Source organism: Phocoena phocoena, chromosome 19 (genome assembly GCF_963924675.1).
Source record: "Phocoena phocoena chromosome 19, mPhoPho1.1, whole genome shotgun sequence".
Taxonomy (NCBI): Eukaryota; Metazoa; Chordata; class Mammalia; order Artiodactyla; family Phocoenidae; genus Phocoena; species Phocoena phocoena.
The window spans coordinates 18,194,424-18,216,985 of NC_089237.1; the positions used below are offsets into that span (position 1 = coordinate 18,194,424).

A 22,562-nucleotide genomic window follows, 5' to 3' on the forward strand; every position below is an offset into this window, starting at 1 on the left:
TTCTCCTCCTCCTTAGGGTACCCCATGCTCAAGGTAGCCTGAGGGAGAAACTGTCTTATCTAGGAAAAAATGAGCAACTGCTCAGACCAGGAAAGCCTGCCGAACGTAGACTGGTCGTAGGCGTATGGCCCAGACTCCCAGTTGAGAGCAGAATCCAGCTTGGCCCAAGTTCAAGTGTAAGCCTTACTGACATCTGATTAGCTTGAAAGACTGTCCAGTCCTGTGCAGTCATGCCTGTTCCTGCCACATGCTTAAATCTACATTTTTTTTCCTACTTTGGCCAGAACCTTGGCTAAACTTTCTCTGATTTTGACGGATTCCTGCTTGAAAGCAAGGCTGCCAAGTACTAGGATCCAGGTTGTGCACCGCACGAGAGCATTGAATCTCAGAGGCGTCGTTCCCATCGTAGACATAGAGTAATATATTTGAGCGTGCAGTGGCTTCCTCGTCAAGTCCTTGATTGAGAGGGGAGCCTACGCAGGCACCCAGGGCCATGTATGGGAAAACACACTCACTGGCTCCCACACGTGCAAGTGGTTTGACCCCATCCAATCCACGCTCCAGAGTCCTCCAGCTTTTCCTGACAGCCTGCCACGTGGGATGTGCTTCCCAGCCCATTCACTCTGAAGTGGGGATGCTTGCCAATTAGTGTGGACCTGCCATTCAGATACAGGGTTGGGGAGAGGTGTGTGGGTGAGAATGTGTGTTCAAGTGTGAATGTGGCTAGGGCTTCCATCGTCTGGGGTTCTGGAGTCCCCTGTCCCTGTCCAGGCAGAGCTGGACAGGGCTGGAGGTGTGTCTGTGCAGTGATAATTTCATCCAGTACCTGAAAGAATGCATATGTTCTCTGGCTGCCAATTTAAAATGTTTATGCAAATTGATACACTGGACTGTAGTGATCATACCACTAAGGGATTGGAAAGGCAAGCCACAGAGTGGAAGAAGAGATTTGTATAGGACTCATATCCAAAGTATATAAAGAACTTGTACAAATCAATAAGAAAAAGGTAGACAATTTGATAAACAATTGGATAGAAGGCTTAAAAGGAAATTCACAAAAGAAGTCAATAAACATATGAAAAGATGCCCAACTTTGTCATCAGGCAAATGCAAATTAAAACCGCAATAAGGGACTCCCCTGGCAGTCTAATGGTTAAGACTCCATGCTTCCAATGCAGAAGGCATGGGTTTGATTCCCGGTTGGGGAACTAAGGTCCCACATGTCGCGCAACATGGCCAAAAATTTTTTTTAAAAACCCAAACAAATCCACAATGAGCTACCACTACACATCCATCAGAATAGCTAAAATGCAAAAGAGAGATAATGCCGTGTGTTGACAAGGATGTGGAGCAACCAGAACTCTTATCCTGCTGGTGGGAGTGTAAACTGGTACAACCACTTTGGGAAACTGTCTCTATCTACTAAAGCTTAACATATACACCCTATAATCCAGCAGTTCCACTCAAGGATGTATACTCCACAGAAATGTGTACACGTAGTCACCAAAAGACACTTCCAAGGATGTTCATAACCTCAGTATTCATAATATCCCCAAACCTGAAACTACCCAAATGTCCATCAACAGTAGAATGAAGAAATAGGGACTTCTCTGGTGACGCAGTGGTTAAAAATCCACCTGCCAATGCAGGGGACACGGGTTCGATCCCTGGTCCGGGAAGATCCTACATGCCGCAGAGCAGTTAAGCCCGTGCACCGCAACTACTGACCCTGCGAGCCACAACTACTGAGCCCACGAGCCTAGAGTCTGTGCTCCGCAACAAGAGAAGCCACTGCAATGAGAAGCCCGTGCACCGCAATGAAGAGTAGCCCCCGCTCACCGCAACTAGAAAAAGCCCGTGAGCAGCAACGAAGACCCAACACAGCCATAAATAAATAAATAAATTTAGTTTTTTAAAAAAAGAAACAAATTGTGACATATTCACAGAATATTATACAGAAATGAGAATGAACAAGCTATAACTACACACAAGGACAAATTTCACAAGCATAATGTTAAGTGAAAGCTGGACATAAAAGAATACTTATCATGTGATTCCATTGATACTTTAGAAGTAAAGATAAGTGATTAGGCAGGGAAGCGATGGGAAGGGGGCAGCTAGTAGGAGCTCTGGGTGAGGGTTGATAACGTGCTCTGTTTCTTGTGCTGGGTGCCAGTTACACTGGTGTGTTTAGTTTGCGAAAACCCATTGAACTGAACGTTTACAATTTGTGCATATTAATGTATGAGTGCTATTCTCAAATAAAAAGATGAAAACATTTTTTTTTAACATTTATCGGGTGCCCACTGGGATGAATTTAAGCTCTATGCCACTGGTTAAACTCTCTCTGTCCTGTTCCTCCCCCCTATCCCCTCCCCCCTCTCCTCTCCCCTGTCTCCTCTCCCCCCTCTTCTATTCCTGGTCCTCATCTAGATGCCAACATTCTCATTTTCCCAGGGCTGGCCTGCTTCTGGTTGCTCAGGTCATGTAGTTATATTCAAATATATTTTAAAAAATTTTTGTTAGAGGAAGGAATGCTATAAATTTGTTTTTCACAAAGATGCTGTATAGACAAGTGCAGTCCTTGCCTGGAAGCCTTGTTTCTCATTTGATGTTTTATCAGTTGGAATTAGGTTCAGCTTTTTTTAAAATAATTTTTAAAAAATTAATTTATTTTATTTATTTATTTTTGGCTGCGTTGGGTCTTCGTTGCTGTGCACGGGCTTTCTCTAGTTGTGTCGAGTGGGGGCTACTCTTCGTTGTGGTCGGTGGGCTTCTCACTGCAGTGGCTTCTCTTGTTGCGGAGCCTGGGCTCTAGGTGTGCGGGCTTCCGTAGTTGTGGCTCATGGTCTCTAGAGCGCAGCCTCAGTAGTTGTGGCACACGGGGCTTAGCTGCTCCGTGGCATGTGGGATCTTCCTGGACCAGGGTTTGAACCCGTGTCTCCTGCATTGGCAGGCGGATTCTTTTTTTTCTTTTTTTTTTTTTTTTGTGGTACGCGGGCCCCTCACTGTTGTGGCCTCTCCCGTTGCGGAGCACAGGCTCCGGACGCGCAGGCTCAGCAGCCGTGGCTCACGGGCCTATTTGCTTCGCGGCATGTGGGATCTTCCCGGACCGGGGCACGAACCCGTGCCCCCTGCATCGGCAGGCGGACTCTCAACCACTGCACCACCAGGGAAGCCCGGCAGGCGGATTCTTAACGACTGTGCCACCAGGAAAGCCCTAGGTTCAGCTTCAAGTGAAGATAAACTCAAATCAACAAGGCCTTAAATCAGTGGTCCTTAAACTTGAGCATGCATCAGAATCACACAGAGGATTTGTTAAAACACAGAAAACCTATTGTAAATCAACTATATCTAAAAAAAAAAAAAAGTTAAAACAATAAAATAAACAGTATGAACTTAAAAAAACAAACAACCATATTGCTGGGCCCCATTCCCAGATTCTAGTTCAGTAGGACTAAGATGGGGCTTGAGACTGTGTAGTTTTAACAAGTTGCCAGGTGATAATGTTGCTATTCATCTGGAGACCTCACTTTGAGAATGACTTCCATAAACACACAGGGTTTTATTTTCTCATGTGAAAAGCCCAGAGGTTGGCAGCCCAGGGTTGGTGTGGCACTGAATTGTCAGGGATCCAGGGTCCTTCAAGCTTTTCATTCTGGCTGCCTCATGTGTCATCTGCCTCATGGTCCAATATAGCTGCTTGAGCTCCAGCCATTAGGTCTTCCTCCAGCAAACAGGAAGGAGGAAGAAGCAGGAAAACAAACCCATAGTGTTATGGTGCCTTAAAGTGCCTTTAAAGACACTTCCTGGAAATTATAAACAGCACTTCCATTTGCAATTGATTGGCCAGAACTTAGTCACATATACAAAACTAATTGCAAGGGAGGTTGGACAGTGCTTTTTTATTCTGGATGGCCAGGTGCCAGCTAAGTCAGGAGTTCTCTGACTAATGAAGAAGGGAAGAATAGATATTGGGGGCAACGAGGAAGTGCCAAAGAGCACACCCCACTCCATTTGCCCAGGGCTAGGGAACCCAGGGTCAGCAGGTTAAGATTAGGTGACCTCAGGTAAGGCAAGTCACCTTACCTTCATGTGTCTGTGAAACGGGGACTCATTCATGTCCTCATCTGACACACATTTATTGACGCTCTTCCCTGGCCTGGTACTGGGCTGGGGGCCAGGATGGAGAGGAATAAGTCCAGGGCACTGTAAGCAAGGTGCCCACAGTGGAGGGTCCAGATGGACAAATACCTCTGTCCTCCCGATGCAGGGCATTGAGGGTTACGCTGTGTGGAATGCAGGGAGGGGCCCTGACCCAGCTGCGGAGTGGGAGTGGGGTTGACCCTTACAAACAGCTTCCTCCTACCTTTAGTTTTGTTGTAGGATCAAATGGAAACAATGGATGTGAGCGTGGCTTGTTGTTTTTCTCTCTGAGACATGGACCCAAACTGGGTATATGGCGTGGAATTCCCAGTGCCGCCAAGCCTTGCCAATGGGAGAGGTGATCTGGGAGAGGGTGGTGGAAGCTTTAAGAGTGGATGGAAACTGGGAACTCTCTTCCCCCAGAAAGATGTACTTTCACACAAATTTTGCCACACAACGTCAAGGCGTTCAGAGACCCCTGAAACTTATTGAAGGGCCCCATTTAAGAACTCTGATTACAGAGAATATCTTCATCTTTTGGCTAGTGGTGGTTTTTAGGAGCCCCAGGCTCTGGGACAGCAGTTTCAAGAGGTTTTCCTGAATAGCCCCAATTCTGGAGCCGGGACTTTAAGCAGGAAGACCGCTGTGGCAGTGGCAGAGGTGGCTCTGAGACCAGGCTGCACTTGCAAGGGATCCCAGAGCTGGGCAGAGGAGACAGAACAGAGCAGGGCAGAGGGGAGCAGGAGAAAGTGGACAGAGGATGGAGGAGGGCAGAAGCGGAGGACCATGAGTGCATCCCGCAGGGGAACAGGCAGGCCTGTGGTGCCTGCAGCGGGGGTGGGTGGGCATCAGAACAGGCTTCAGGCCAGCATCCTCTGGCTGGGGGCAGCACCCCCCTGTATTCCATAAGAGGTGAAAAATCCTGGTGGAGGGATTGTCAAGGAAAGGTCCCAGGAACCCCAATTTTCTTGCAGCTGCCCGGGCCTTTGTCTTAATGGGAGGCGCCACGAGGGCGGGTGGTGGGTTGTTTTCTTGTTTTCTCTTCTCTCTGCTGTCACCCTCCACCCCCCACCCCTGATGGATGGCCCAGACTGAGTCACACTAATGGTTTTTTTTCCACACACAGAGCCCTCAGAACTAATGAAGCTGCTAACAAGTGATCGAGTAAATGAGTCGACACTGCTTTATCACTCCCCCTGCAACAGCTCTCCCCATGTTGGGGTTGGAGGGGGCGGGCTGAGGAGCAGGTCACAGGCTGCACAGTGGCTCATGGATACTGGGGACATAGGATAGGGTGGTGGATGGAACCTGTTACTTGGGCTGGGCAAGGAGGTGGAGTGCGGGGGAGAGAAGGGAGAGATGCTGGGTGAAGGAGGAGAGGAAAATAGGTAGAAAGGGAGTTGGTGAGAATTGTGGGGAGAGATGAGGAGATGCAGGTGGCAGGGATGAAGAGAGGGGAGGGGAAGGGATATGTGGGGTAGGTGGAGTGAGGGTCCTCCTTCCTACCAGGCACTGGGGTACAAAGATTGGAGGCCCCAGGCCTTGGCCTTGAGGAGATCACAGTTGGGATGGGGAGGGAGACAGATATAGCCATCATTTTAGTTATCAAAAGAAGCTGGTGGGGCTTCCCTGGTGGCACAGTGGTTGAGAGTCCGCCTGCTGATGCGGGGGACACGGGTTCGTGCCCCGGTCCGGGAAGATCCCACATGCAGCGGAGTGGCTGGGCCCGTGAGCCATGGCCGCTGAGCCTGCGCGTCCGGAGCCTGTGCTCTGCAACGGGAGAGGCCGCAACAGTGAGAGGCCCGCGTACCGCAAAAAAAAAAAAAAGAAGCTGGTGACACTGGCTTTATTATTCCTTTTTTACAGTGAGGCTCAGAGACGTCAGGCAACTTTCTCAAAGTCACACAGCTGAGAAATGCAAGTGAAATTCAAGCCTGGAGCAGGGTGACTCCAGAGTCCAGGTCCTTTCCACTACCCATGATTTGCAAGTATGTGGAAGCAGAAGGCGGGATCAGAAACCACTAAGAACAGATTACTCTGGGTTGATCTGATTTGCCCCATTGATGGGATTTTACTTGCTCTGGGGTGGAGGTGCTGCAGGCTCCTTGTGCATGGACTTCGGCAAAGCACCCAAAAAATCTCTCCTGACATCCTGTGGACACAAGGGTGACGTGTGGGCAAAATGGCTCAATGGCTAGAAGAATTTCTAATTAGATGTGGGCCAATTCTAAAGACAGTTGCTGGCAGAACCGACCTATCAGTTGGAGGCAGTGACTTTGGACCATGGGGTTCTGTCCTTCGTCCTGCTGTACTTAACATTTTTTTCCTTTTCCCCTCCCCTGTATTTAACGCTTATTACCCAAGTAGTTTATATTTGCTGTAGAAAAAGATACACTAGGGGCTTCCCTGGTGGCGCAGTGGTTAAGAATCCACCTGCCAATGCAGGGGACAGGGGTTTGAGCCCTGGCCGGGGAAGATCCCACATGCTGCGGAGCAACTAAGCCGGGGCGCCACAACTACTGAGCCCGCGTGCCTAGAGCCCGTGCTCCACAACAAGAGAAGCCACCACAATGAGATAGCCTGCGCACCACACGGAAGAGTAGACCCGGCTCACTGCAACTAGAGAAAGCTGTGCACAGCAACGAAGAACCAAAGCAGCCCCAAATAAATAAATTGATTTTTAAAAATAAATAAATTGATTTTAAAAAATAAATAAAAGAAAAAGATACCCTATAGATAAGTCAAAAGAAAGAAAAAGCATCCTCAATCTCACTAACAACACTCACTGAACAGTCTTTTCAACCTGCTGTAAGTTTGAAAATTTTCATAATAAGATGCTGGGGATTAAAACCCCACAACAAAAGGTTACCTGCTGTTCACATTTAGGGTGCATCCTGCCACTCTCTATTGCAAGTAATAGCCATAAAAAGTAGCATTTTATCGGGCACTTACAATGAGTTGGCAATGGTACAGAGCAACTTGCAGGCCTCATATCATTATGTCCTCATAATCTTTTTCAGGCACTTTTGTGATCTACTTTTCACAGATGACAAAGCTCAGAGATGAAATAAGTTGCTTTGGTCGCGGAGGCTAGCGAGCAGCTGGAGCAGGGCTTGAACTGGGATTTGTCAGACTCCGGAGCTGAACTCTGAGCTTCTACGGGACTGCATGCTCCATGAGTGCGTCAGGACCCGCCCCCCCACAGTCTACCCCTTACCACCTCACCCCTCCTGCGGGCTGTTTGTGCAGGATGGTCACGAATCCTCATGTTGCTTCCCTTTAGCTTACACAGGTGGTGTCCTAGGTGGAGACACCACCTGGGATGTGACCTTGTAGAAGGCAAGGACCCCAGTGAAGCTGGAGATTCTCCTGGTGTTTAAGCAGCCCCCCCAGTGGGTGTTTCTCGTATGTTTCTTATACAGGCAGGTTCCTCAGCTTGGAAAAGCCAGGAATTTATTTTCTTTTGAAGTAACAAACGGTTTTAGAAAACTTACTATTTGCCAGGTGCTCTTTTAAGCACTTTAGAGATAGTAACTTAAAAAAATAAAGATTAAAAGAATTAACATGCAGTAAAATTGACTTTTTTGGTTGTTGTACAGTCCTGAGTTTTTTTTGTTTTTATTTTTGCGGTACGCGGGATTCTCACTGCTGTGGCCTCTCCCATCGCGGAGCACAGGCTCCGGACGCGCAGGTTCAGCCGCCATGGCTCACGGGCCCAGCCGCTCCACGGCACGTGGGATCTTCGAGGACCGGGGCACGAACCCACGTCCCCTGCATCTGCAGGCGGACTCTCAACCACTGTGCCACCAGGAAAGCCCCAGTCCTGAGTTTTAACGCCTGCATGGATTCCTGTAATCAGGATACAGGATAATTACATCACTCTGAAGGACTCCCTAAGGCTGTCCGTTTGTAGTCACGCCTCCTCCAAGCCCTAAGCTTTGGCAACTACTGGTCTGTTCTCCATCACTATAGTTTTATCTTTGTAAGGATGTCATATAAATGGAATTATACAGTCTGTAACCTTTGGAGACTGGCTTTGTTCACTCAGCCTAATGCTCATTGACATTAATCCAATTTGTTCCATGTATCAATAGTTCATTCCTTTTAATTACCGAGTAGTAAATATCCCAATATACGGATGTACCATTGTTTATTCAGTCACTCACTGAAGGGAATTCGAGTTGTTTCCAGTTTGGGATAATTATGAATAGAGCTGCTGTACACATTCGTGGACAGATTTTTGTACGGACATCTGTATTCATTCCTCTGGGATAAATGCCTTGGAGTGGGATTTCCGAGTCCTATGTAACTGTATGTTTAACTTTAGGAGAAAATGCCAATGTCTTTAGACATTTGTCTGAAGCGCTTCCTTCAGCACTTCTTTTAGCACAGATTTGCTGGCGACGAATTCTTGTAGTTTTCCTTCACTGAGAATTTTATTTCGCTTTCATACTTGAAAGATATTTTCACTGGATCGAGGATTCTGGGTTGACAGGTATTTTCTTATAGCCCTTAAAAAAGGTTGTTCCGGGCTTCCCTGGTGGTGCAGTGGTTGGGAGTCCGCCTGCCGATGCAGGGGACGCGGGTTTGTGCCCCGGTCCGGGAAGATCCCACATGCCGCGGAGCGGCTAGGCACGTGAGCCATGGCCGCGGAGCCTGCGCGTCCGGAGCCTGTGCTCTGCAACGGGAGAGGCCACGACAGTGAGAGGCCCGCGTACCGCAAAAAAAAAAAAAAAAGAAAAAAAAAGGTTGTTCCACTTCTTTCTGGTCTCACGGGTTCTGGGGAGAAATCTGAGGTCAGTGACATAGTTTTTTTCTTACAAGCAACCCATTATTCTTCCTTGGCTGAGTCCCAAGGAAACAGTACGATCATGATTGTGATCTGTCCTGCTTGGGTTTGCTGAGTTTCTTGAATTGGTAAACTTATGTCTTTTTGCCAAATGAGGGAAGTTTTCAGCCATTCTTTCTTTCTTTTTTAAAAAATTAATTAATTAATTTTATTTTGGGCTGTGTTGGGTCTTCGTTGCTGCGCGCGGGCTCTCTCCACTTGCAGCAAGAGGGGGCTACACTTTGCTGTGGTGCGCAGGCTTCTCATTGCGGTAGCTTCTCCGGTTGCAGAGCACAGGCTCTAGGCACACGGGCCTCAGTAGTTGTGGCTCCCGGGCTCCAGAGCGTATGCTCAGTAGTTGCGGCACAAAGGCTTAGTTGCTCCATGGCATGTGGGATCTTGCTGGACCAGGGCTCGAACCCGTATCCCCTGCGTTGGCAGGCGGACTCCCAACCATTGCGCCACCAGGGAAGTCCGCCATTATTTCTTCAAACACCTTTTTTTTCTGTACTGCACCCTTTCTCCTTTCCTTCCAGAACTCTGATGTCTTGACTATTAAACCATTTGGTATTATCCTTTCATATCCCTGAGACGGTTCGAGTTTTTTTTCCACTAGTTTTTTTTCTCCGGGACTTATTGATCTAGCTTCGAGCTCACTGGTTCTTTCCTCAGTTATCTCCATTCTGCTATTTGAGCCCATCCAGTGAATTTCTGTTTTGGTTAGTTTATTCTTTCAGTGCTAAAATTTCTATTTGATTCTTTTTAATATCTTTTAGTTAGTAGCTGAGACTTTCTATCCTTTCATCCATGTTAAGAGTATTTGCCGTTACTCCTTGGGGCATTTTAAATAACTGCTTTGAAATGTTTGTCAGATGTATCCAAAGTCTGTGTCATCTCAGCATTTGCATCTCTCTGTGTGAGGTGATGATTTTCCTGGTACTAATAGGCTAAATAATGCTAGCTTTATCCTGGATAGTTAATACTATTGTAAGAATCTGACTACTGTTCAAATTCTTCAGAGGATGTCGGTAGTTTTGTTTTAGCAGGTGACTGACCCAGGTGGGTCCAAGCTGCAAGTCCTACCCAGACTTCTGTGGGTTATAGTTTCCATGTCAGTTCAAGGTCAAAGTTTTTGCAGTGCTATTCAGATCTGTGCCATGTGTGTAGCATCCAGTGGTCAGTCTGGGACCTGGGGAGTGACCTTACCCCAGTCCGTTTCTCAAAGCCTTAGGTCTACTGCTTAGGACCAGATCCACTCAGATGCAGCTGAGGGGTGAGCTCTCAGGGGTTGCTTGTACCTCTCTGCGATTTTCTTCATACTTTCTGATTCTCTGGGGCCTTTTTGTTCTCCAGTGAGAACACTGGGGCTTGAGTTACCCTCCTCTGTGGCACACTTCCTGTGACTGTGCCCATGTTCAGGGCCACATGGCAGGAAGACAAAGAAAAAAGCAGTGAGGTTCAACCCACCCACTTGAGACCACAGCTCTTTTGATCAGAGTGGGGAGACTCCCCTCCCTCAGAGTTTTAGGTGCCTGGGGGCCCCTGCAGCCACTGATGTAACTGTCACCACTGCCACTGCCGCGGAATTGCCTGGGGTCTGGGGCACGAGAGAAGGCAGAAGAAGAAAACCAGGTTTCCTCCACCCTCTCTGATGTTAGACTTCCCTCTTCCACTCCTTGAGGCAGAACTAGAGAGTTTCTGCTGGAGATCTTTCTCTTCTCCCCAGTGCCCATTCTGGATCTGGGGCTGTCTTGTGTCCATGCTGGGGATACCAGAGGGAAAAATGAGACACTCACTGCCAGTCCAGTGGGACTTCAAATTCTGGCTCTCTTCCCCAGTTTGCCTGCTTTTCGTTACTTTTTAGACTCTTCAGATGACTGCTCTGTGCGCTTCTGTCCAAGTTTTATAGCTTCATTCAGTAGGAGAGACAGGGTGGCGTGGGCTTACACCTTCTTACCTGGAGTAAGGCAAACACAGTATATACTTTATCCCATCTTATAGTTAGGGATAAAAATGTGTTATACAAGGTACACACTACCGTATATAAAATCAACAAAAGGACTTACTGTATAGCACAGGGAGCTATATTCAATATCTTGTAATAACCTCCTAAGAATAGGAGCGCTTACATGGTGGGGATGTGCCTGGACCTCTGGGGCGGGGGGAGTGGAGCCCAGGGCCCCCTCACAGTATCTCATTCCTGGATTCACAGCAAACACCAGCATTAAAAATTTTTTTAACTAAAAAATTATTTTAATAAAAAGAATTATTTTTAAAAGTATTATTTATTTATTTGGTTGTGTTCGGTATTAGTTGCAGCAGGCAGGCTCCTTAGTTGCGGCTTGCCGACTCCTCAGTTATGGCATGCGGACTCCTAGCTGCAGCATGAATGCGGGATCTAGCTCCCCTACCAGGGATCGAATCGGGGCCCCCTGCATTGGGATCGCAGAGTCCTATCCATCATGCCACCAGGGAAGTCCCCTAAAAATTTCTTTTAATAGTGCTTTAACTTATTAAAATAACGTATATATACTCTATAAAAACATTCAAACTATATAGGAAATGGATAAAGTATTGGAGAAGTTCTTATTTGGAGATAAGCAGGACTGGTTCATTGCCCAGTCTTTTGAAAAAATGAGTTAAAGTTGGGCAATAATGAAAATAGACACATATATGCCTTAGTCATTTTGTCTGGACTTGAAACATAAAAATGCACATTCAGGCACCCACCTCTCTTGGGGTCTTCTGAGTCCAGCTCGCCTTGTCTTTCCTGCATAAATCACAACCACAATCCCACAATCTATCACCTACTCTTTCCAGTTTCACTAAATGGGCCAAGAACTTAAAGACGCATGTAAAACTCTCCTATGCAGGATCTGCCTTGATTTTTTTAGGATTTTCCCAGAATATTTTACAGTTTTCCTTCACATTTAATCTCACATTTCAGCCTTTCCCTTTGTTGAGTCTTTCCAAAGCATTCAACTTAGTTTTCAAGGAAACGACTCTTTATGCACGCATATTTCATCAGTGTGTGTAATATTTAATTGGATTATGTAATTGTGTGATAACAGTGAAAGTATAACTGGCATAAATATCAAGAGAACATACTCAACTCACTCTTGGTAAACAGAAAACTCAACCCGGAGGGAGGGGAAGCCCTTGTGTTTTCAGACCATGGGGTTAGCAAACTATGGCCTGTGGACCTGTTTTGGTACATCCTGTAAGTCAAGAGTGGCTTTTCATTAAAAAATATATATATATTTTAAATTTATTTATTATTTATTTTGGCTGTGCTGGGTCGTAGCTGTGGCACGCGGACTTCTTAGTTGTGGCATGCATGCGGGATCTAGTTCCCCAACGAGGGATCAAACCCGGGCCCCCTGCATTGGGAGCGTGGAGTCTTACCCACTGGACCACCAGGGAAGTCCCTACATTTTTCTTTTCTTCTTAAAATTGAAGTCTAGTTGATTTACAATGTTGTGTTAGCTTCAGGTGTACAGCAAAGTGATACAGTTATACGTGTGTGTGTGTGTGTGTGTGTGTGTGTGTGTATTCTTTTTCAGATTCTTTTCCCTTATAGGTTATTACAAGATATTGAGTATAGAGACTTCCCTGGTGGCACAGTGGTTAAGAATCCGCCTGCCAATGCAGGGGACACGAGTTCGATCCCTGGTCCAGGAAGATCCCACAGGCTGCGGAGCAACTATGCCTGTGCACCACAACTACTGAGCCCGCATGCCACAACTACTGAAGCCTGTGTGCCTAGAGCCCGTGCTCCGCAACAAGAGAAGCCACCGCAATGAGAAGCCCGCGCACCACAGCAAAGAGTAGCCCCCGCTCACCGCGACTAGAGAAAGCCTGTGCGCAACAACAAAGACCCAATGCAGCCAAAAATAAATAAATAAACTTTTAAATAAATAAATGTCTATTTAAAAAAAAAGATATTGAGTATAGTTCCCTGTGCTATACAGTAGGTCCTTGGCTTTACATTTTTAAATGGTTGAAAAAGTCAAAAGAAGAATAATATTTCATGACATGTGAAAATTAGATGACATTCAACCTTCTATGTCCACAAAGTTTTATTGGAGCCCAGTCACATCTATTCATGTTTTGCATAGTTCTATAGCTGCTGTTGCACTACAATAGCCAAGTTGAACAGCTGCAACAGAGACTAGAATATTTAATATTTTGTCCTTTGCCAAAGACTTTGCTGATATCTGTTCTAGGGAGGAGCCTGAGCCTTGGGTATGTACCATGCCACAGGTGTCTGGTCACTGTGTTTTACAGAAGGACCTGCAACTTTGGGGAAGGGGAGATCTCACAGGAGAACTACTAGCATAAAAAGTGAAATCCTTTCTTTCTTTCTTGGCATTACTGCCTCGCAAACCTACTCCCAAGATATAACCAGCATACATAGTGTGATAGTTTGGACAACTCCCGTTCACCCCACTCACTCACCATGGTCCCCCTGGTCCTCCAACAGTGATTCGTCCAGGATGGAGGATCATGGGACATCAAGAGTGCCTCTGCCCACTTCCCTACCGTTTGTCCCAGGAGATGACAAAGCTTCCTGGACTGTGGGTAGTATCGCTTTGGAGAGGAATGGCCATTTTTCAGTGGCGTCAACTGGCCGCTTTCACTCTCTGCTTTGTTCTGTGCGAAGAGCCAGAGTGTTTTTAAGTAAGAGGACATTTATACTCATGACAAAACGAACAAGCTTGCACGTCTGTAAGCACCATCACAGGAGCCAATATTTTCCTGGGCTGCAGCCACTAATCAAGGTGGCAAAGAGAGTTTCACATGGGCGAATAAACGAGTAGCCTTAACAATCAGAGAACTGACAGATCCAGCCCCTACTGTAGATATCCTCTGATTTTTCCTCTATCTTCTCCAGTGGATTTTGTCAGCTAGATGAAAGGCTGTCAGTACTGTACGGACATAAATGGAAGTTGTTCTTGGGTGAAATGTGTGGGACGTTTGCAGCTGTGAGGAGTGTGTGTGTGTGTGCGTGTGTGCTCTCGTGTGCCCACTCGACCAACATCTCTTGGCGGGATCATAACAACAGGTTCCTAATTGGGCTCCTGCTTCTGATTTTGCCCCTCTTCAGTCTGTTCCCAACACAGCAGCCAGAATGCTTCTTAACAATGTAAGTCATGGGCTTCCCTGGTGGCGCAGTGGTTGAGAGTCCGCCTGCCGATGCAGGGGACGCGGGTTCGTGCCCCGGTCCGGGAGGATCCCACATGCCGTGGAGCGGCTGGGCCCGTGAGCCATGGCCGCTGAGCCTGCGCGTCTGGAGCCTGTGCTCCGCAACGGGAGAGGCCACAACAGTGAGAGGCCCGCGTACCGCAAAAAACAAAACAAAACAAAACAAAAATGTAAGTCATTGTAATTAAGATACACACACTACTATATATAAGACAGATAACCAACAAGGACCTATTGTATAGCACAGGGAACTCAACTCAATATTCTGATAACCTATATGAGAAAAGAATCTGAAAAAGAATAAATATATGTATGTATATGTATAACTGAATCTCTTTACTGTACACCTGAAACTAACACAACATTGTAAATCTACTATACTCCAATAAAATTTTAAAAAATTAGATTGCGGTGATGGTTGTACCACTCTGAATATTCCAAAAGTCACTGAATTGTTCTCTTAAATGGGTGAATAACATAGTATATGAATTATATCTCAATTAAAATTATATCTCAATAAAGCTATCTTTAAATGCACAGACTTACGTAAAAAAGTATAATAAGTCAGCTCATGTCACTCCTCCAACCAAAGCTCTCATCTCATTCTGAGCCAAAGCCATCTTATTCCTCCCGGCAGCCTAAAAGGTCCTACATGATCTGATCCCCTGCTGCCTCCCTGATCTCAGCTCCTTCTGACTCTTCCCATTGCTCACTCCACTCCAGCCATACAGGCCTCCTCGCCATTCCTCAAACTGCCAAGTGTACTCCCACTTCAGGGCCTTTGCACTTGCTTTTTCCCCCACCTGGAACATTCCTCCCAAGGTAGCCTCGTGGTTTGCTTCTTCAGTTCCTTCAAATGTCATCTTATAGGTGAGCTCTTCCCTGACCATCCAACATAAAACAAGTCCCCCGCACCCCAGCGTCCTTTATCCTCCTTACCTTGAGTTTTTTCTGTGGCACTTACCATAATAGACATACTACACGATTCCTTGTTTATTCATTTATTTTCTATTTCCTGTGCTGACTTAAAAACATGCATAATGTGAGAGTTGCAAGTTAAGTTTTATTTGGGGCAAAATGAGGACTACAGCCTGGGAGGCAGCATTTCAGATAGCTCTGAGAAACTGCTCCAAAGAGGTAGGGGGAAGGTCAGTACATATGTGATTGTGGTGAAGGGGGAGTACATGCAATCAGGCACATTTATTTTTGCGGAAGGTTTCTGCAGATGTCCCCATGAAGGATTTTAGTGTTTTTCTAAGTATGAGGAGATACAAGAATTGGACTCATAAAATCGGCTCCTGAAAATATCTAACTCTCTGAAGACCTGTTCTGCCAGCTTTTCCCAGAGCACAGAGGGCCTCGTTTCTGCTCTCCACCCTGAGCTCCTTTCAGGGGGTGTTGAAAGTCAGCAGGTGCAGCACGCATGATTCAATCCTTGCAGAGGTAGATGGCAAGTGCCACTGGCAAGTCCCAATTTGTGGATGACACCTGCCACTAGAATGTAAACTCCACGAGGGCAAGGATTTTGCCTGTTTGTTCACTGCTCTGTCCCTGGTGCTTAGAACAGTGTCCGGCACAGAGTAGGGGCCTAATAAGTGCTTGTTGAGTAAGGATTGAATCACTCTTGCTGCATGGCCACCTGCTGTGTATAGACCCTCGGGCACGTGGCCTTGCCTGAGGGTGGACTATAGCACTGCCCAGTGGATGGTATATCAGAGAGGGGCCTTGTACCGGGGAGGTGGGGGAGGGTGGGCTGGGGGGGGACACAAAATTAACCCTCTGGGCTACTCTCTCTCTTTTTTTTTTTTTGAGGTACGCGGGCCTCTCACTGCTGTGGCCTCTCCCGTTGCGGAGCACAGGCTCCGGATGTGCAGGCTCAGCGGCCACGGCTCACGGACCCAGCCGCTCCACGGCATGTGGGATCTTCCCGGTCCCGGGCACGAACCCGTGTCCCCTGCATCGGCAGGTGGACTCTCAACCACTGCGCCACCGGGAAGCCCCAAGGGCTACTCTCTCTTGATGAGTAGGCCTTGAGCCCACTGGGCAAGGGCAATGGTCAACTGGGGTCCAAGCCCATGGCCTCCTTGACCCCTGGAGTGGCCTTGCTAGGTGTTCTGAGAATGGGGATCAAGGGAACCCCAGTGATTCTGTCCCCACTTCCCTTTGAGGACAAGTTGGAGGCAGGTGCTAGTCCCAAGTCTACAATAACAACTATTTTGAAGTTTCTCCCCTCACAGATGTCAGCCCCCCACCCTCCAGACATGTCTCAAAGCGACTGAATCATGGATCAATAATGGTGATGGGTGTGTGGGTCGGGGGGGTGGCTGAGCCCATTGATCGAGGGCTGAGGCATCCTCAGCAAATTGATAAACTCTTCAATGAGGCGGTGGTGATTGATGAACCGATCAGCTGGCCCTGTCATTGTGAAGTGGAAGCCTGGCTCCTGGCCCACCCTGAGGGACCTCTTCCGGTCCCCTTTGCTTTCACTCTAAAGGTAAATGGGGAAGCGACTTCTTGAGAGGTTGAACCCTGAATCCGGGCCTTCCCCCATGCCTTCTAACTTCTCCTCCCATCTATCCTCAGACACCCACTCCCCAAGGTGTGAGGGGGTTCCAGGAATGCCACAAATTCCCTGTGGGCATCTCATAACACCTGTCGTCTCTCTCTGCCTGGGATCAGCTGCTAGAAACCCCAGCTGGTGCTGCAGGGTTAGTAAACAGCCCCTCGCTCAGATGTCCCTGCCCCCTTTAGCCTGCAGGCTCCTTGTCTAGGCCCTGACCCCCGGGGGTATAGCTGTCCTCACGTCTCCCGGCTGCCCTCTCCATCTCTAGGGTGAGCACCTGTCTTTTGTCTTCCCAAGGCCTCTGGAGGAGTGGAGTTCTTTTATTTCTGTTGTTTCCTCTCCAAACTGACCCAGGCTTGTTCCCCTGTATTTCTCTGTCGCTATGTTCTTGGAACTCCTCAGACAGGGGCTCTACAAGGATGGTGCCTCCTCTCTCAGATTGGGGCTCCTCTCACCACAGACTGGGAGTCCCCAGGGATGTGGCCTGGGGTTCCTGGAGAACAGGGTTGTGCCTTGCCCCTCAGATGAGAGCTCCCTGAGAAGAATGATTTTCCTCTGCTCTCTGAAGACGGGGTCCACGCCCCCTCGTCCTGGTGTCTTCCTCCACCTCCATGCTCGGCACACTGACCTGGCCTTTCTTGGGATGTGTGGGGCCCATAGGGCCCAAGTGGCTGATAAGCAGCCATTTCCGGAGAGTGCAGGTGACTGAACCCATAAAAAGGTAATTGAGAGAGCCCTGGACTCTCCACCTCCAGAGAGAACTCTAAAAATAACACCCACGGCCATCTGTCCTGGAGGGTGGCGGGGCTGGCCCTGAACTAGGGGCCTGGACAGCCCCCTCCTGCTTGTGTGGGCTGATGGGATGCCTGGAAGCACTGGAGGATCCAGCCAGGCCAGGGAAAGGGAGCTGGAAATGGCTTTATGGGGAGACTCCCCAGTAGCCCTCTCTTTTCCTGCTGGGGGTAGGTGGGTCTGATGGGGTTGGCAGACCCCATACTTAGCTTCCTTCCCCTGGCTCCCATGCCTGACTCCTAAAGCCCATGGTTATCCTAGGTAGTAAGCCTTTCTGTCCACCATGATTGAGTGGGATTCTTCCTGGGGTCTGCCTCAGCCCTTTTGTCTTGTTTGAATCCTGGGTGACCTTGGCTCTTGTTTCCTTATCTCCTAGAGCTTTAGTTTCCTCATCTGTAAAATGGGGGAGAAACTAAGCTCATTGTGTTTTGGGGCCTGAATCATATACTGCCCAGTACACAGTAGGTGCTTAATAAACAGGAGTCCTTTCCGGTTTCCATCAAAGGCCCTGGCTGAAGATATTTGCCCCTGAGCCCAGTGGAGATTGCAATGGGCTGGGGATGGTTGCATGTTCTTGGGCAGCCCTGGCATCACTCAATCCCATAAGACACCAGTGCCCTGAGTGCAACCTGGATGGAGATGGGGGCACACTGCCTTGCAAGGGATCTCTGTGCCAGGCCTGCTGGACCTGAGTCTGTATGTGTCAGGCTGGGTGCACAGGTGGCTTGACTCAGCTGCTTCTGGGGAGGGGACTGCCTTTTGCCTCCTCCCGCCCCTCTCCCCAACTCTTTTTTTTTTTAATTTTAATTAATTTATTTTTATTTTTGGCTGCGTTGGGTCTCTCTGCCGCGTGCGGGCTTTTCTTTAGTTGCGGCGAGCGGGGGCTACTCTTCATTGTGGTGCGTGGGCTTCTCATTGGGTGGCTTCTCTTGTTGCAGAGCACGGGCTCTAGGCGCACGGGCTTCAGTAGTTGTGGCACTAGGGCTCAGTAGTTGTGGCTCGCGGGCTCTAGAGCACAGGCTCAGTAGTTGCGGTGCACGGGCTTAGTTGCTCTGCGGCATGTGGGATCTTCCCGGACCAGGGCTCGAACCGGCGTCCCCGGCATTGGCAGGCGGATTCTTAACCACTGCGCCACCAGGGAAGCCCTCACCAACTCTTTAACAGAGAGGAGACACAGTGGGGTGTCCAGAGAGGCCTCTCCTCCAGGACATCATAAACAGGAGGTCAAGAGCCAAGGTCATAGCTCCCATCCCTGCCTCCAGTAGAGAGAGAGTTTTCCCCACAGGTCCTGTCACTCCTTGGCTCTCCTCCAACATATTACAGAGCAGGGGCTGAAAAGGCTGGCTTTTGGAAGGAGTGGTCACAGGTCCCGCAGGTTTGGCTTCCTGCTCCCCTTCCCCCCCGAGCCCCCACCCCCACCCGTGGACAGGCTAGGAAAGATGGAATCTCAGCCCTGATCCTAGGGGTCATCCCAGGAACCTAGATCCAAATGCTTCACTTCCTCCGAAGACTAGACCTGCTGTTGGGGGGCTGTAGGGTGAAGATGGGGTTCCGGCTAGGCACCCTATCCAGAGGTACCTTGAGTCCGAGTGTGGGCGCTCCCCCCACTCCCCGGCTCCTTGGAGGTGGAGACATCACGCACTGTCTGGGTGTTAGCTCAGCGATCTGGTCTGGGGTGGAGGGAGGAAGGAAGAAGAGCCCTCCCCCCTCCAGCTCCCCTCCCTTTTCAGGCCTGGATATAAGCCCCGGAGGGGAAGCCCTGAGCTGAGTAGGCCACAGCCCGACCTGCAGCAGCCCAGCCCTTGGGACTCCTCTCGCCTTCCATCTCCTGATCATCTCTGCCTCTGGAGCTGTCGCTGTGAGTGGCCTGGGACCCAGGAACGGTCTGGTGCTGGGGATCCCAGGCTATCTGGTGGGGAAACTGAGGCTAGGATGGGGGAAACTGGGACTGAGTGGCGGGAAGCTGGATTGGAAGGGGGCCAGCCGACGTGGGAAGGAGAGAGGCGGGGGAGCCCCCATTGCCAGCATAGCCTTCTTCCTCCATCTACCCTTCTGGGTAACACGGGTGGAGGCATGCAGGGCTTATGCCCCTCTGACAGATGAGGAGACTGAGGCCAGAGACGGTGCAGTGCCTGAGAACACACAGCGAGCAGGTGGCTGACCCTTGGTCGGGTACCAGCCCCAGACAGGCCGCTGGAGCGTGGGCCCCACGGCAGCCTCAGCCTCCTGCCTCAGGGGTAGAGGCTCGGGCTGACTCCAGTGCCCCTTCTCCAGATGGTGACGGTGCGCAGGCCGTGGCCCGCCATGGCCACAGTGCTGCTGGCCCTGCTCTTCTGCCTGGGGGCGCTGGTCGACGCCTACCCCGCCAAACCCGAGGCTCCCGGCGCACTCGCCTCGCCGGAGGAGCTGAAGCGCTACTACCTCTCTCTGCGCCACTTCCTCAACCTGGTCACTCGGCAGCGGTGAGCTCGTGCGCGGGGTGGGCGGGGCGGGGTCGCCACTAGGGGCGCGGCCGGGCCTGACCCCGCCCACCTCTGGCCCCGCCCCGCAGGTACGGGAAACGTGACATCTCGGAAGCTCTCCTCTCCAAACTGCTCTTCCCCGATCCCGAGGACCGGCCCGTCAAGTCGCGGTAAAAGCGCCCCGCCACACGCCCTGTCTCCTGGAGCGTGGCCTGGTCCTACTGCCACCCTGGCACCGCCACCTAGTACTTTCCCCAAGTCTCGCCTCCCCAGATCCGACGCTGGGCTCTGTGTGATTCTTCTTCTTTTCCCTCCTACAGGCCAGAAGGCGCCTACCTGTGGTGAAGACCCCCAAGGCCTCCTGAGAGACACGCTGATTCACCAACCTCATTTGCATGTTTGCTCCTGACCCCGGAACCTGGATTCCTCTCCCGCTTGCTGCGTCTGGGGAGGGTTCGGGGTGGGGTCCTCATTCCACTTCTCGGTACCCCCGCCCCTGGGCTGGAGGGCTGTGTGTGGTCCTTCCTTGGTCCCTAAATAAAGAGCAAATTTCACTGACGTGCAAAGCGTGCGTTTCTATTTCCTTTCCCTTCTCCTTCGTGGAGGTGGCATCCAGGTGGGAGTGGAGGGTGGAGACGAGAGAGCTGCGAGGATAGAAGACGGCACGTGAGACAAAAGGCGCCCCAGGCCAGGGCTGGGCTGGAGTGGTGGTGGGGCTCTCTCTGATCCGAGCTTAGAGAAAACGCTGCCACTCGGCGCGGGGGGTGGATAGCATCCAGACTAGGGTCCTCTGGAACTCTCTCGTCCAGTGGGGTGGAGATAGGTTGGAAGTTCTTCAAAAGGGGTAGAGAGGAGCAGCGAGAATTGTTGCTGAAGGGTGAAAAGTGTGGAAAGGAGCATGCTAGGCAGCCCAGCAGAGCAGGTGGAGACAGGGTTGCCCCCATCCCCCAAAGGTGAAGGTGGTTGGGAGCGTGGGCTTGACACCAACACCCCGGTTACCCTGAGGAGGTGTATTACTAACCCCCCCGGCTGTAGTGGCTGGGGGTGGAGATGGGACCCACGATGGGGCTGTGGAGGGAGAGTTATTTGGGGGGTGAGGTGGGTGTGTGTGCTGGGGAAGGGGTCATTTCTAACACCTCTGTTCCCTGGGCAGGAGGAGCGATGGGAGTGTGGAGGCTGCCCTTTCTCTCAGCAGCCGCCCTCCCCTTTCTGAATTTACACCCAGTAGATAAGTCACTAACTATGCCCTCCTTGTGACAAGGCCATGACAAGGATACCCTCATCAGGTGGCTCTGGGAGGGGACCCTCAAGCTGGCTCTGCCATAGTTGCAGAAGAGCCCCTGCTCAGACACAACCTGCCTTGGAGTCCCTGGGGCTCTAACACCTACCCTCCCCCGAGCTGCCCTCCGGCATCCCTGAAGGTAGGGCAGAAGGGGGAGATGAAAGCAGGTCCAGGGCCTGGTCAGGTCACAGGCTGTGTGGACTCTTAATGCTCTAAGCCCTTGCCCAGGCCACTCCCGCTGCCTGTAAATCCCTTTCCCTCTCTTCAGTCTGGAGATCAGCTTCAGGGTAGTGGCTACCTCATCCCAGAAGCCTTTCTTGATTGCTTGGGGGGTGGAGTTAGTTCATTTCTCTGGTTTCCTCTCCCTACAGTATTGCCATTATCTGAGACCCACTTCCCATCACAATTCCCCCTGTCTTCTCTCCTCTACTCTATCCCTTCCCCCTCCCACCCTGCGCCCCAGGAGAGGTGGGATGGGAGCACGCAACGGCTGCCACAAGCTTTGGTTCATTTTGTGGTTGGAGAAGTGGGAGGATGTGAATCTGTGTTGGTGTCCATGGTCCCCTGTGTGTTGGTCTGCTTGGGAGAGCCGTGGTCAGTTTGAGGCTAATAGAAGAGAACCCTGGTATAAATTATATGACCACGGACAACTTTTGTCCAGTTTGACGTGTCTGGTTCAACATCAGTGACGTGGGTTTGCCTCACGTCCACTGGGGGGAGTGTTGAGAGGTGGTTAATCCACTGTTGATCAAACCCAACCAGTGTCGGAGCTGGAGGGAAACTTAGATGTAACATTAATGACGACAATATAAATAGCTACTTTTTTTAAAAGTGCTTACTGGGAATTCCCTGGTGGTCCAGTAGTTAGGACTCGGTGCTTTCACTGCAGGGGCCCAGGTTCGATCCCTGGTCATGGACTAAGATCCCGCAAGCTGCACAGGTGGCCAAAAAAAGCACTTACTTATGTGCTAGACACTGAGCTATTTGTTTTACATACATTATATTGCCAGGATATTGATGTGGCTTTTAAAATAGAGACAGAATTAAAAATGGCTTAAACAAGAAAGGAGTTTAGTTTTCTCCTACATAAAATACGAGTGGCATCTGGGGAGTTGGCATCTCTGCTCCATGGGGGCATCCAACATCCCAGGTTTCTATTCTGAGGCTTCCCCACGCCCTCATCTACACGACTGAAGATGGCCCACCACCACCGCATCCATGTTCTAGCCACTGGGAAGGGAGGGAAGGAGAAAGAGGAGGTGCGCTTGTTACTACGCTGTGTAA

General features: G+C 49.8%; 1 protein-coding gene across 1 annotated transcript; it reads left to right on the forward strand.

The window, feature by feature from the left end:
* Positions 1-19,335: 19,335 nt before the first annotated feature.
* PYY (peptide YY) lies at positions 19,336-20,413 on the forward strand. The gene is made up of 4 exons (XM_065897225.1): positions 19,336-19,392; positions 19,809-19,996; positions 20,086-20,166; positions 20,317-20,413. Exons 2-4 carry the CDS (start codon positions 19,809-19,811, stop codon positions 20,339-20,341), a joined length of 294 nt encoding a protein of 97 aa, XP_065753297.1. The 5' UTR covers positions 19,336-19,392; the 3' UTR covers positions 20,342-20,413.
* Positions 20,414-22,562: the final 2,149 nt, after the last annotated feature.